At 36.2% G+C, this 15759-nt stretch overlaps 1 protein-coding gene across 1 annotated transcript in view; it reads left to right on the top strand.

The window, feature by feature from the left end:
* Nucleotides 1–9783, top strand: part of LOC110442214 — a 25168-nt gene extending 15385 nt beyond the window's left edge. The window contains exon 2 of the mRNA XM_021485707.1: nt 9345–9783. Within this exon, the coding sequence (XP_021341382.1) occupies nt 9345–9783 (439 nt within the window). The remainder of the gene's footprint in view (nt 1–9344) is intronic.
* Nucleotides 9784–15759: the final 5976 nt, after the last annotated feature.

The following is a 15759-nucleotide window of genomic DNA, read 5'->3' on the forward strand; positions in this document are numbered from 1 at the left end:
GCTCAGCTTACCTTCGTTTGCAACTGTTTATTGACGTCCAGCTTACCTTCGTTTATCACAGTTTGTTGGCACTCAGCTAACTTTCGTTTGTCACTGTTTTTTGGCGCTTAGCTTAGCTTCTCGACAACTATTTATTGACGCTCAGATTACCTTCTTGACATCTGTTTATTGACGCTCAGTTTTCCTTCGTTTGTCGCTGTTTATAGACGCTCAGCTTACCTTCGGTTGACACTATTTATTGACGCTCAGCTTACCTTCGGTTGTCACCTTTTTTACGCTCAGCTAACCTTCATGACAGCAGTTTATTGATGCTCAGCTTACCTTTGTTTGTCACTGTTTGTTGACGCTCAGCTTACCTTCGCCGTCACTGTTTGTTGACGCGCAGCTTTCCGTCGTTTGTCACTATTTACTGACGCTCAGATTACCTGCGTTTGTCACTGTTTATTGACGCTCAGCTAACTTTCCTGACAACTGTTTATTGCCATTCAGCTTACCTTTGTTTGACACTGTTTGTTGACGCTCAGCTTACTTTCGTTTGTCGCTATTTATTGACGTTCAGCTTACCTTTGTTTCTCAATGTTTATTGACGCTGAACTTACCTTCGCTTGTCAGTATTTATTGACGTCCAGCTTACATTCGTTTGTCACTGTTTATTGACGCTCAGCTAACCTTCTTGACAACTGTTTATTGACGCTCAGGTTACCTTCACTGTCACTGTTTATTGACGCCCAACTTACCTTTGTTTGTCACTGTTTATTGACGCTCAGCTTACCTTCGTTTGTCACTGTTTAATGACGCTCAGCTTACCTCTGTTTGTCACTGTTTATAGACGCTCAGCTTACCTTCGTTTGTAACTGTTTATTGACGCTGAGCTTACCTTCGTTTGTCACTGTTTAATGACGCTCAGCTTACCTCTGTTTGACACTGTTTGTTGACGGTCATCTTACCGTTTGTTAGTCACTATTTATTGATGCCTAGCTTACATTTGTTTGTCAATGTTTATTGACGCTGAACTTTCCTTCGTTTGACATTGTTTATTAACGCGCAGCTTACCTTCGTTTGTCACTGTTTACTGATGCTCAGCTTACCTTCTTGACCAATGTTTATTGACGTCCAGCTTACCTTTGTTTGTCAATGTTTATTGACGTCCAGCTTACCTTCTTGACAACTGTTTACTGACGCTCAGCTTACCTTCGTTTTTCACTATTTTTTGACGTTCAGCTTGCCTTCTAGACACCTGTTTATTGACGCTCAGCTTACCGTAGTTTGTCACTGTTTATTGACGCTCAGCTTACCTTCTTGAGAATTGTTTATTGACGCTCAGCTAACCGTAGTTTGTCACTGTTTATTGACACTCAGCTTACCTTCTTGAGAACTGTTTATCGACGCTCCGCTTACCTTTGTTTGTCACTGTTTATTGACGCTCAGCTTACCGTAGTTTGTCACTGTTTATTGACGCTCAGCTTACCTTCTTGAGAACTGTTTATTGACGCTCAGCATGTTATATATTTTGATAATTGTTCTTCTCAATGGTTGTCGTGTAAGGGAGCAAACAGGAATATGCAGATATAGCGCTTGAATATCATACATATAAAATGCAACGCATATATTTACGTAGATGTGTATTCATTTAATGATACAATATGATATAGACCTCGGATACAATTAGGTGAAGGGGCACTTGTAGCCTACCATATACTAGCATCCCCCTCATTATTCTTGACCGATTTCTAAACATCGGTTTTGACAACGGCATTATTATTGACAGAAAAAAAATGCATTTTTGCAATGGATTGTGAACATTCACACAAGGGGCATTTGGGACAGAGTATGTTATACAAGGCTGACTTGTTTACGTCATGTTTGATGTAATCAAGCTGCAATAAGGAGTCTTTATAACAAGTCAATACTCTTGTGTAGAATTAGCGACAGTTTATAAACAACAATGTGTTTGTTATCATGCTTACAACAATGAACAAACCGGTAATTATGGCTATTAGGACGGCCTTTCATCCAAAATAAAACATCTTTTCTAATGATACTACATGCTTTATGCATTAAGTGATATACGCAAATAACATAATGTCGTTGATATGAGGAAGTTGATGAGGTAAGATAACGTTGTACCATGTAGATATAAATTTATTGAAATTGATTGTGCGATATAGTTGGATTACATTTCAGTATATAGTGTACAAGAAGATTACACATCGGATATATAGTATATTTGGGTTAAATTACACATTCGTTTTTAAGATATTAGGGTTATTTATCAATATTATTCAAATAATTCATATCATGGAGGACAAATATTATTAAAGATTATTCTTTTAAATACAAGCAGTTTTTTCAAGGTACGTACATATTTGGAAATCATCAGCTCGTTAAATTTTTAAATTTTTGGTTTTATATAATAGAACTTATCTTAATATGTTTTTCTGAATTCAGTTAGTGATGGACATTACAATAGGTAATGAAATTCACCTCCATTTTGCTGGCTGTTAAAATATGTGCAAATTCTATTTTAACTGTCAATGCTATTCCATCTTCCGGTCTCGCTGATAAATTTTTAATTCGTTGTTCTAAACTTGCACAAAACATGTCTTTCGTTATCAGTTAAAAGATCTAGATAATAATCAAACTTGCACTTTTCTTAAAAATTCTATGACATATTGCTTTCGATGAATTAAATACATCATTCTCCCAATTTTGAACAAATTGGTCATGGAGAATTTGTTTAAAATTTAGTTTTAACCAGGAAGTATTTAATTCTAAGAAATGTGCATTCCAAATGAAAGTTAAGCCACAATCATCTAATATTTGTTGGATATAACTTAAATATGAGACTGCATTATTACCATAGATTTGATTATGACATAGCAAATTATACATAATAACATTTAATTTACATTCTTTAGAATTAGTTATTTGTGACCAATACGTTATCATTCTGGATTTCACTGAAATAGATAATTGACAAGTACCTAGTTCTCCATAAACCATAGAAGAAGGTGTACGTCTCTTGAGCCCTGACAGTAATTTACCAAATTAAGATGTACACGTTCAATACGTTGTAGGTTTGTATATCCCCTAATATCACATCCATACAGTAATACGGGTTTTAAAGTCTTCAAATAAATCATATATACACTGAATAGAAAGATTATACAGTCTACCCTTCTTTAAAATATCGTACATTGCAATATTAGCTATTTTAACATTATATTTTTTGCTTCATTAAAGGAACTTGTACGTGACAACACAGTGCCTATGGCTATGTATGTAAAACCCTTGACAAACTCGATCTCTTCATCGTCAAATGTAAATACAGTTTTATAATGCAGACGGCCCTTTGTAAAAATCATGCATTTCGTTTTTCCTATGTTAACTATCAATCTCAATTGTCTACAATATTCACTGACAACGTTAAGCTGCAGTTGAAGATCTGAAGGGCAGTCAGAAAAAAAGAATCGTATCGTCTGCATACAACAAAAATAAAGTTTGACGTGGATATGAAATTCTTCTTCTAGTTTACTACTTAGGCACTGTCAACCCTTAACATAATAACGAGTCATAAAATCTTCAAGGTCATTCAAGTATAAATTGAATAGAAAGGGAGGTATATTTTCCCCTTGTCTCAGACCGTTATCATATTGGAAACTAGTAGAACTTTGACCATTAAAAGTTATCTTAGATTTAATGCCTTGGTACATGTTGTATATAAAAGAATGAATTTTGCCATTAATATAGTTAAATAACATTTTGTTCCACAGTCCATTCCTTCAAACTGTATCGAATGCTTTTTCGAAATCAATGAAAATAAAGTTTTTCCGTCATATAAGTAATTTTAATTAACGAGAACAATACAAAAATAGGATCAATAGCTGAGTAATTCTTCCGAAATCCTGCTTGGTTTTCACGTATCAAATTGTACTCATCCAAGTACTTCTCGAGTCTTTCGTTCAAAATACTAGTAAAACATTTACCAAAGAACCTAACAATTGTGATGGGTCTATAAGTTTTTGGGTCTTTAGACGACCCTTTATTCTTAAAAATTGGAACAATAGAGCCCCTTACCTAGCTCTCTGGAAGTTTTCCAGTGCTGAAAACCACATTGAACAATTTAACATATACATCTATCATTTTAAAAGCAGAGTGTTTTATGTATTTGATCGCTATGTGATCATCTGAACAGGCCTTGTCATTTTTCAGTAAATTTGTAGCACGTTCAACCTTCTCTCTTGTTATATCCCTATTTAAAACATCATTAGCAGTTATCAAATTTACGTTAATATGATTATAAGGGGTTTCATCAACGTCAGCATTTAAATATTTAAAATAATCAACAAGCAAATCAATTGATATAATGTTTTTTTTCTGTCTACAGAAGATTTTAAAAGTTTACAATAATCTCTAGGAATATCACTTCTCATTTCTATCATTTTACGTCTAAGATCCTTTCTGAAACGCTTAATACTATTATCCATTGTACATTAATATGCCTTTTCCGACTTTTTGTATTTCCTTGGAAAAAAATCATTTTGATGACGTCGGTATTGCCCTTTGCAACGTCGATACAACGTTCTAGCTTGTCTACAATCACCATCAAACCAAGGTTTCGAACTCCTATTCGACAGTTATCAGTTTGATAGATTTTAAATGTACCTAATGTACTTTAAGCAGCAGTTAAAAGTACCTCACTACTTCAGACATCAGTATACCAGCATCCAGGTCATTGACGTTATTGCATTGGTCGATCATATCTACAATATTCTGGATTTTATCATCATCGAGATTTCCTATGAAAGCCTGTATTTTTGAAACGTACTATTGCTTAATTCGTTCTGAATACAATGAATCATTTTTATATGTATCAACAATGACAGGTGTACTCCCAAGTATGGTGAGCGGAATTGGACAATGTGCGCCTGAAAATAATGAACTAAACTATAAAATATTAAAGTCGTCAATGTATTTCAAAAGCTCTGAAGAACATATAACATAATCTACAATACTTGAATTCTTACATGTTCATGTACCCATATTTCGATCTCCACCAATTTCTCCAAAATTGTTCGTGTGCAAATCTTTACGCTTTCTATTTCTGTTAGATAACACACTGGATACGTAGAATTGGGGAAATTGGTATGGTACCAATAGGTAGATTACAGACCATATATAAAGTGACTACAAACCAGGTATATGCAAATTATTGGTATTTGTATAGTAAAGGTGAATAGCATATTATGTGGGGTTAATCTAAGTTATTGATATTGTACAGGTAGATTACAGACCATATATAAAGTATAGTAGGGTTATTTGTATAGAACTGGTAGATAACACACCGTATATGTAGTTATTGGGGTTATTGGTATTGTAGAGGTAGATTACAGACCATATATAAAGTATAGTAGAGTTATTTGTATAGAACAGGTAGATAACATTCCGTATACGTAGTTATTTGGGTTATTGGTATTGTACAGGTAGATTACAGACCATATATAAAGTATAGTAGGGTTATTTATATAGAACAGGTAGATAACACACCGTATATGTAGTTATTTGGGTTATTAGTATTGCACAGGTAGATTACAGACCACATATAAACTATAGTAGGGTTATTTGTATATCACAGGTAGATAACACACCGTATATGTAGTTATTTTGGTTATTGGTATTGTACAGGTAGATTACAGACCATATACAAAGTATATTAGGGTTATTTGTATATAACAGGTAGATAACACACCATATATGTAGTTATTGGGGTTATTGGTATTGTACCGGAACATAACAGACAAGATTATAGTGTAATGCGATATTTAGTATAGAAGACCTGACATAAAGTACATGTATATTGGAGTTAAAAGTGACAAATGGATTAAAACCAAGATAGTGGTATATTTTCGGTTATTAGTATGGTACATGTACAGGTACATGTGGGTGTATACATAGTTGATTAGGTAGAGAAACACAGATTGTATACGAACTATAGGACTTATAAATTGTATTAAAAAAATATGTTCTCAGAACAATACACTGAAAGAAATAACATCAGTAAGAATTTCATGACATTGACATATTACGTAAGAGGTAATGGAGTGATTTGATGTTTGTGTATGTGTGTTTTCTCCGTGTGTTGTTTAAATTCGTCCCTTGTAGTGGTAGCGGTAACGACCAGACATATGTTGTTTGAGAGGTATTAGTGTGGAATATAGGTGGATATAAAACCATGATAGCATGGATCTTGATTATTAGCATGGAACATATGGATATGTCCCCTTACACAGCCTTGAGAGGGTGGTTGTTATTCCATGCTTAAGCTTCAAGGCTAATCGAAACTACTGGTTTAACCATCGTCAATATAATGTGACCGGGTGGATGACTGTCCTGTCTGCTGTCGTCATATTATTCCAGTGAGGTAACGCTCTCAAGTCGGCATCAGATCCGCCCTATAGCAAGGAGACATACACACTAACATACCCTGTCTCCAGAAATAAACCCACAGTCATGAATTATTTACACACATAAAAGCACTCCTTAAATCGTCTTAGCTGTTAGTAGGGCGTTAAACTTAATAAAGCTAACCACTCAATATTTATATATGAGACCGTATATACATAAATAGTGGGTTATTGGTAAATATGTATATATTGAAAGTTATTCTTTATTCCGAATAACGAATAACGAATAACTATCCAACTTTACCATGCCAGTTTAACATCGGAAATCGATATAGTTTTTATTTTGTTTTACCAAAAAAAACTGTATATGAAAATTGATCTGCAATATTTATATTAAAACCGAAAATTAATCAGATGTTGTGTTTCTCTGTCGACGTTCGTTGATGGGTTTATTTAGGTATCGCATTGATTGTAAAAACGTGTAGCACCAAGAAAGACAACTAGTACATCGCGCTGTGTCTATTTCATCGAGAAAGATAATCGATCATGACTTTCCTTGTGTGTTCGTAAAAAGAATGTAAATGGAAGTAGACTTTCATAAAAACATGAAATTAAAAAGGGAAACTTGATGATGATTATTTATTTGTTTGCTTTTTAACTGACAATCGACAACTATAAACATTAAGGGCCATAAAAGTCTCTAAACATGTGGCGACCATTGAAAAATTGAAAATTGATGATTATGTTCGGACTTTTAATATCAAAGTTAATTTATATGACATTTTATAATTTGTTCTATCGACAAATATCCGGAATACTATTAAACAGTACTAAATGTCTACGTTTCCACTTGTCTACCGTTCGACATTTATTATCTTCAATATATCTGTTTTGTATTATTTGTTTATTGTTTTATAGCCTTGTTTTCCAGTGCTATATTGGTTTTGTTTGCCGTTTAACTATGCAATATCGCCTTTGTTTTGTTTTATACCGTTTTTATTCTGTGCTGTATCGGGTTTTTGTTTAATAACGTTGTTTTCCTGTGCTGTATCGGGCTTTTTTTCCGTTTAACTATGCAATATCGCCTTTGTTTTGTTTTATACCGTTTTTATTCTGTGCTGTATCGGTTTTGTTTTGTTTGATAACGTTGTTTTCCTGTGCTGTATCGATTTTGCTTACTGTTTAACTATGCATTATTTTTGTTTTATTTTATAGCGGGTTTTTTGTGCTGTATGTATCGGTTGTTTGCTGTTTTTTGTTGTTGTTTCATGTGCTGTATCGGTTGTTTGCTGGTTTTTTTTTGTTGTTTCATGTGCTGTATCGGTTGTTTGCTGTTTTTTTTTGTGTTGTTTACCCAGAACCTTATCGATTCTTTTGTGCTGTTCCCTGTACCGTATAAGGTGTTTGCTGTGTTATTTCTGTGCTGTTCCCTGTTCCGTATAAGGTGTTTCCTGTGTTATTTTGTGTTGTTCCCTGTCCCGTATAAGGTGTTTGATGTGTTATTTATGTGCTGTTCCCTGTAACGTATAAGGTGTTTGATGTGTTATTTATGTGCTGTTCCCTGTTCCGTATAAGGTGTTTGTTGTGTTATTTTGTGTTATTCCCTGTACCGTATTAGGTGTTTGCTGTGTTGTTTTTGTGCTGTTCCCTATACCGTATAAGATGTTTGCTGTGTTGTTTTTGTGCTGTTCCCCGTACCGTATAAGATGTTTGATGTGTTGTTTTCCATGCACTGTATAAGTTGTTTGTTGTATTAAAGTGTTGTTTTCCATGCACTGTATCAGTTGGTTGTTGTATTAAAGTGTTTTTTTCCATGCACTGTATCAGTTGGTTGTTGTATTAAAGTGTTTTTTTCCATGCACTGTATAAGTTGTTTGTTGTATTAAAGTGTTTTTTTCCATGCACTGTATCAGTTGGTTGTTGTATTAAAGTGTTGTTTTCCATGCACCGTATAAGGTGTTTGATGTGTTATTTATGTGCTGTTCCCTGTCCCGTATAAGGTGTTTCCTGTGTTATTTTGTGCTTTTCCCTGTACCGTATCAGGGGTTTGCTGTGTTATTTTGGGTTGTTCCCTGTACCGTGTAAGGGGTTTGCTGTGTTATTTTTTTGCTGTTACCTTTACCGTATAAGGTTGTTTGCTGTGTTATTTTGTGCTTTTCCCTGTACCGTATCAGGGGTTTGCTGTGTTATTGTGTGTTGTTCCCTGTACCGTAGAAGGTGTTTGCTGTGTTACTTTTGTGCTGTTCCCCGTACCGTATAAGATGTTTGATGTGTTGTTTTCCATGCACCGTATAAGGTGTTTCCTGTGTTATTTTGTGTTGTTCCCTGTCCCGTATAAGGTGTTTGTTGTGTTATTTTGTGTTATTCCCTGTACCGTATGAGGTGTTTGCTGTGTTGTTTTTGTGCTGTTCCATGCACCGTATCAGTTGTTTGTTGTATTAAAGTGTTTTTTTCCATGCACTGTATAAGTTGTTTGTTGTATTAAAGTGTTGTTTTCCATGCACCGTATAAGGTGTTTCCTGTGTTATTTTGTGCTTTTCCCTGTACCGTATTAGGTTTTTGCTGTGTTATTTCTGTGCTGTTCCCTGTACTGTATAAGATGTTTGCTGTGTTGTTTTTGTGCTGTTCCATGTACCGTATAAGGTGTTTGATGTGTTATTTATGTGCTGTTCCCTGTAACGTATAAGCTGTTTGCTGTGTTGTTTTTGTGCTGTTCCATGCACCGTATCAGTTGTTTGTTGTATTAAAGTGTTGTTTTCCATGCACTGTATCAGTTGTTTGTTGTATTAAAGTGTTGTTTTCCATGCACTGTATCAGTTGTTTGCCGTTTTATTTTGTTTTCCTGTACCTTTTGATTTGGTTAATTTTATTTAAATGTTGTTTTATCAAAAAAAACACATCAATCAGCTGTAAATTGCAGTATTATTTTATATGTTGCAGCTGTTTTCTGGACGGCGTGACAGCCCGGATCAGTAACATCGTTCTAACCACAGGTTCCATGTGCTTAATCCTCACCACCAATACAGTCCTCTACGCCCTCACCTGGTGCCGCATAACAAGTGAAGCCAAGCGGCTGGAGTCAACACTAGGGGGCGCCAGTGCCTCCGTTAAGGCATCACATCGAGCGGCACGGAATATGTTTTTGTTCCTGACGGCGTTCTTCGTCCAGTGGTGGGCTCTAGCCGTAAACGGAATATGGTTTCTCTTCGCAGTACCACCCGTTGTGTTATTTCAAATCGTCACCACGTTTTCTAATATTGGTGGCGTCCTGAACCTGTTAGTGTACCTTGTGATCCGACACAGGAGGAGGACGCTCGCTCCAGCGGAAACCTCTAAAGCTGCGACCAAATCGACCAACGTTAATAACGATACTCCTTAAACATCACCAAACTGTCAGTCTCAACAGCAATACTTAGACTTAAGTAACATATATCCCAAACGTTCACTGTTAGCAGTAATACTCCAGACATTTAACATATTTCCGAACTTTCACTGTCAACAACACTATTTTCGAGACTTATAGTATATAAATAGATTAAATTGATATTAACAACTGAAATCTCAATTTAACTAAAACTTACATCAATGCTGTGAAGATATACGAAATGTTATATGTATTTTCACACGTAAAAACTGACCAATCAGAACGGTGCGTATTTTCACTGACTTCTAAAGGCCTCCTCACACATAGGCGAATCCATTAAATGCAGCCTGGCGAATTGGGTAAATTTGTCAATTCCGGCGAATGTTGACCGAAACTGTTTGAACATGTGTTACATAATTTGAAATATAACGAAAGGTAAACGTAAGGGACCTATTTGTTGCGAATGATTTACGAAGTGTGACGAACTGTTACTGTTATTCGCTAGAATGCTTTGGGTCGCGCAAACAATCTTTGTTCTTTCCGTTAGCGATTAGGAACGCAAAGATGCGAACCAAAGCGCAACTTTGCGCAGGCTTCCGAAGCCGTCCGAAGCTTTCCGAAAGGGTATTTCCGCATCCGGTCGTTACCGGACGCTATACAAGACTGGCGAAAACCAAGTGGGGTAATTTGCCTTCTAACTTCCTCCGACTCGACACCATGTCGTATTGCTGTTTGATTTTCAACTTTTTTGAAGTTTTGTAAGTGAAAAAGTATGCCAAGGGGAAGAGGAAAAACATCTAGAGCGAGAGCGAGAAAGGCTGCTGTAGTGCCAGAAAAACCAGAGGAACCAGAGGTGCAGTCTGATGAGCAGCCTGTACGAACTTGTAGTCTGAGTCGACAATGGCCAGTAAGATGATGCTGAAGAAACCCTTATAATTATAATATAAGGAACCAGAGCTGGCAGGCTTTCTGATGGCTATGTGTTTGTGGAAACCATCAGCCAGTTGTTTCCATTCTTCAGGTTTGGAGGGGGCTGTCAAAACCTCATAAACATATTCCTCACATATAGCATGACAGACTTCTATGACCACTACAGAGGGGGTATTTTCAGCGACCCGCCAGGAGTACCGCATGTCTGAGTACTTGGCACCAGAAACCAGGTGGCGTAGAGTCGCAGCTAACCTGTACCAGGTGTGTTGTTTCCAGAGGCGATGACGGACCCTCTCGAATATTTCGTCATACATTTCAGTTTGCATGCAGAGGAATTTCTTGAAAGTTCTAGGATCTTCTCTTCTGAGCTCAACCCTGAGCTGATGATAGATGCCAAATTGGCGCCGTCTCTCGGGATGCAGCCATGGTCTTCTCCAGATGCGACGTGCTCTGGCTCCTCTGTACGAACTTGTAGTCTGAGTCGACAATGGCCAGTAAGATGATGCTGAAGAAACCCTTATAATTATAATATAAGGAACCAGAGCTTGAACCAGAACCTGATGAACTGGTGGATGTTAAATTGTTGCTGGAAGACTTCTTGGTGGGCCATAGCAGCCACATACTGCAGCCTCAGGCGTTGTATATCTTCCATTTTGACGAAGGAATAACTAATAATCTTAATATTTAGCCTCCTCCTTATATATATGAAATTCAAGAACTACACAAAACTGTTGTGATACTCAAGAAATTTAGATGCGTTATGATTCGCGTGCATTCGTATGTCGTAGTTACCCTTCGTAATGACTCGTATGCAAGCGTATGCCGTTCGTTTTTGAACGTCAACCAATCGTTACAATTCGCTTTCATTCGCCATGAAATTTTGGATTCAATTAGTTACAATACGTAATTATTCGCAACATTTCGTACAAGTTCGCAAACTATCGCAAAGATTCGTCATGGGATCGTCCTCGATCGCTTAATATGCAAATTAGCTGATCACGACCTGATAACTTGCGACCTCTAACGCCAGTTGACGAACGCTATGCGAAGACTTTCTGATTGGTTAACGGATTGAAACGAATTTTAACGAAAGATAGACGAAACTTTTATTCGCCACAAATTTTGCAACATGCTCAAAATTTTCCGACGAACAAGACAAATCGCAACGGACACAAAAGCTCACAAACGCATCCATACGAACACACCAACGATGTACAACGTACATATACAAATTGGAACGAATTTTACTCAAGTCCTATTCGCCAGTACATGCAAGTTGACGTCGGGGTTTTTTCGTCTATATGTGAAGAGGCCTTTAATCCGTAGATTTGTTTGCAGCTTCGGATGGATAGCGAATTAAAAGTAGAGTAAATGTTTGTGTTGGTTAACCTTTATTACTACAACATCTAAGGTATTTTTGTTTTTACTAATTTACTAATTATATTTGGAAATCTTTTTCCGTTTATATAACAAAATGGTAGAATTGTGCAAAGTAACCGATTAAAAATGGCGCGTTTTAAAATACAAAATGAATCGAAACTACAATGGCTCCTTTACAATACTGTAGACATTAACTAATTAGATCCCAAGACTGTCAACGTCATCAACATACTGTAGACATTAACTAATTAGATCCCTAGACTGTCCACGTCATCAACATACTGTAGACATGAACTAATTAGATCCCAAGACTGTCAACGTCATCAACATACTGTAGACATGAACTAATTAGATCCCAAGACTGTCCACGTCATCAACATACTGTAGACATGAACTAATTAGATCCCAAGACTGTCCACGTCATCAACATACTGTAGACATGAACTAATTAGATCCCAAGACTGTCCACGTCATCAACATACTGTAGACATGAACTAATTAGATCCCAAGACTGTCCACGTCATCAACATACTGTAGACATGAACTAATTAGATCCCAAGACTGTCCACGTCATCAACATACTGTAGACATGAACTAATTAGATCCCAAGACTGTCCACGTCATCAACATACTGTAGACATGAACTAATTAGATCCCAAGACTGTCCACGTCATCAACATACTGTAGACATGAACTAATTAGATCCCAAGACTGTCCACGTCATCAACATACTGTAGACATGAACTAATTAGATCCCAAGACTGTCCACGTCATCAACATACTGTAGACATGAACTAATTAGATCCCAAGACTGTCCACGTCATCAACATACTGTAGACATGAACTAATTAGATCCCAAGACTGTCCACGTCATCAACATACTGTAGACATGAACTAATTAGATCCCAAGACTGTCCACGTCATCAACATACTGTAGACATGAACTAATTAGATCCCAAGACTGTCCACGTCATCAACATACTGTAGACATGAACTAATTAGATCCCAAGACTGTCCACGTCATCAACATACTGTAGACATGAACTAATTAGATCCCAAGACTGTCCACGTCATCAACATACTGTAGACATGAACTAATTAGATCCCAAGACTGTCCACGTCATCAACATACTGTAGACATGAACTAATTAGATCCCAAGACTGTCCACGTCATCAACATACTGTAGACATGAACTAATTAGATCCCAAGACTGTCCACGTCATCAACATACTGTAGACATGAACTAATTAGATCCCAAGACTGTCCACGTCATCAACATACTGTAGACATGAACTAATTAGATCCCAAGACTGTCCACGTCATCAACATACTGTAGACATGAACTAATTAGATCCCAAGACTGTCCACGTCATCAACATACTGTAGACATGAACTAATTAGATCCCAAGACTGTCCACGTCATCAACATACTGTAGACATGAACTAATTAGATCCCAAGACTGTCCACGTCATCAACATACTGTAGACATTCACTTATTAGATCCCAAGACTGTCAACGTCATCAACATACTGTAGACATTCACTAATTAGATCCCAAGACTGTCAACGTCAACAACATACTGTAGACATTTACTTATTAGATCCCAAGACTGTCCACGTCATCAATATACTGTAGACATTAACTAATTAGATCCCAAGACTGCCAACGACATCAACATACTGTAGACATGACCTAATTAGATCCAAAGACTGTCAACGACATCAACATATTGTAGACATTAACTAATTAGATCCCTAGACTGTCATTAACATACTGTAGACATGAACTAATTAAATCATAAGACTGTCCACGTCATCAACATACTTTAGACATTAACTAATTAGATATCACTAATTAGATCCCAAGACACACCACGTCAACAACATACTGTAGACATCAACTAATTAGATCCCTAGACTGTCATTAACATACTGTAGACATGAACTAATTAGATCCCAAGACTGTCCACGTCATCAACATACTGTAGACATGAATTTATTAGATCCCAAGACTGTCCCCGTCATCAACATACTGTAGACATGAACTAATTAGATCGCAAGACTGTCCACGTCATCAACATACTGTAGACATTAACTAATTAGATATCAAGACTGTCCACGTCTTCAACATGGGGTGTTCACAGTTTCCTTACATTTTAGAGAACAAAGAAAAGTACAGATATAATAACTAAATAGTAACAGTTTACAGTCAAATATATCAATACTGATACATTACATTACACGTTTTAAGCCACCAAATACAAGACAAGCTAAAATATGTACTGAAAGAGCTATGGCGGAAAACTGCCCATATTTCCCCAAGTCGGCATTTATGAAGATACGGGGAAAATGTAATGAGTAAATAATTTCTGGTAGCAAACTAATTGAATATGAATATTTGAACTGCTGAGATATTATGTATTGTTAATACAATACTGTAAATATAGCAATATTCACTATATCTATGAATGTAATAGGGTTTCCCTGACTCAAAAAAATAATTTCATCACTTTCCTATCGGAGGACTAACTTTTGAATACATTTGTTATTTCCGTGATGTAATATGCAAAAATAAATCGTATGACGGTAAAGTGCTCAAAATAATGAAAAACATGAGTGATCAAATTTCTCAAAACTGTTTTTTGGGTTAAAACAGATTGTATTTCCATTTTAGTATAGCCTAATGTGTAACGTAGTTTACTTTTGACCAGAAGAAGTGAATTGTGCAAGTTCGAATCCACGTCAGATTAACTTTTTTTTAACATTTAGGCATGCGATCTTTTTCCTTAATTAAGTAATGAAATATTTTTGTATCCCAATACTGTCCACGTCATCAGCATACTGTAGACATGAACTATTTATATCCCAATACTGTCCACGTCAACAACATACTGTAGACATTAACTAATTAGGTTCTATGACTGTCAACGTCATCAACATTATGTAGACATTTTAAAACTAATTAGATCCCAAGACTGTCGACGTCATCGACATACTCTAGACATTAAAAATACCGACAATTCGTTCAACATTACATAGGTATTCTTGCTGTAAGATCCTGCCTTGACAGAGTAAGAAAAAATAAATCCTCGAACTTGCAAATTGTTCTATATGGAATAAAGTCATAGCTAGTATATGCTATACAGAGTTTCCCCAATGACTGACGGGAAAGTCAAAAATCCTTCTGAGTGAAATTCCGAACCGTCTGAAAATGATGACTGAATGTAAGTTAAATAGTTAAGAAAACTCGTCGATTGTGAATTCGGAGCTTGAGCAAGGGTATGCTTTTTAAAGAGAAAAATGCAGTGGCATGTAATTAAAACAATGTATTTATAAAATGGAAAAAGGCATTGAAATAATTTTTAAAATGTATGAATTTTTATTTTCAAAACAAACGCTTAACTTCTTCGTACAGGAATTTAAATACTGTTAACACGCAATGAGGGACATGCATTGTAATGAAAGTGATGCATAGGAAGAACCAAAACATGTCTTCTCAGAATTGTGGTAATAATAACCTGCCAGTGACAAAGATAAGGCTACAACTATAACTGTATTGTGTAGTGATGTACGTTTTGTGGATCAAATGCCGTTCTTCTCATTTATGATACAGTGTAAGTAATAACTAGTTCTATGCTCTTGTCTATGTCGTCAGATACAAAAGACACAAACTCATTTTT

This window comes from Mizuhopecten yessoensis, unplaced genomic scaffold (genome assembly GCF_002113885.1).
Source record: "Mizuhopecten yessoensis strain PY_sf001 unplaced genomic scaffold, ASM211388v2 scaffold716229, whole genome shotgun sequence".
In the NCBI taxonomy this organism is placed as follows: domain Eukaryota; kingdom Metazoa; phylum Mollusca; class Bivalvia; order Pectinida; family Pectinidae; genus Mizuhopecten; species Mizuhopecten yessoensis.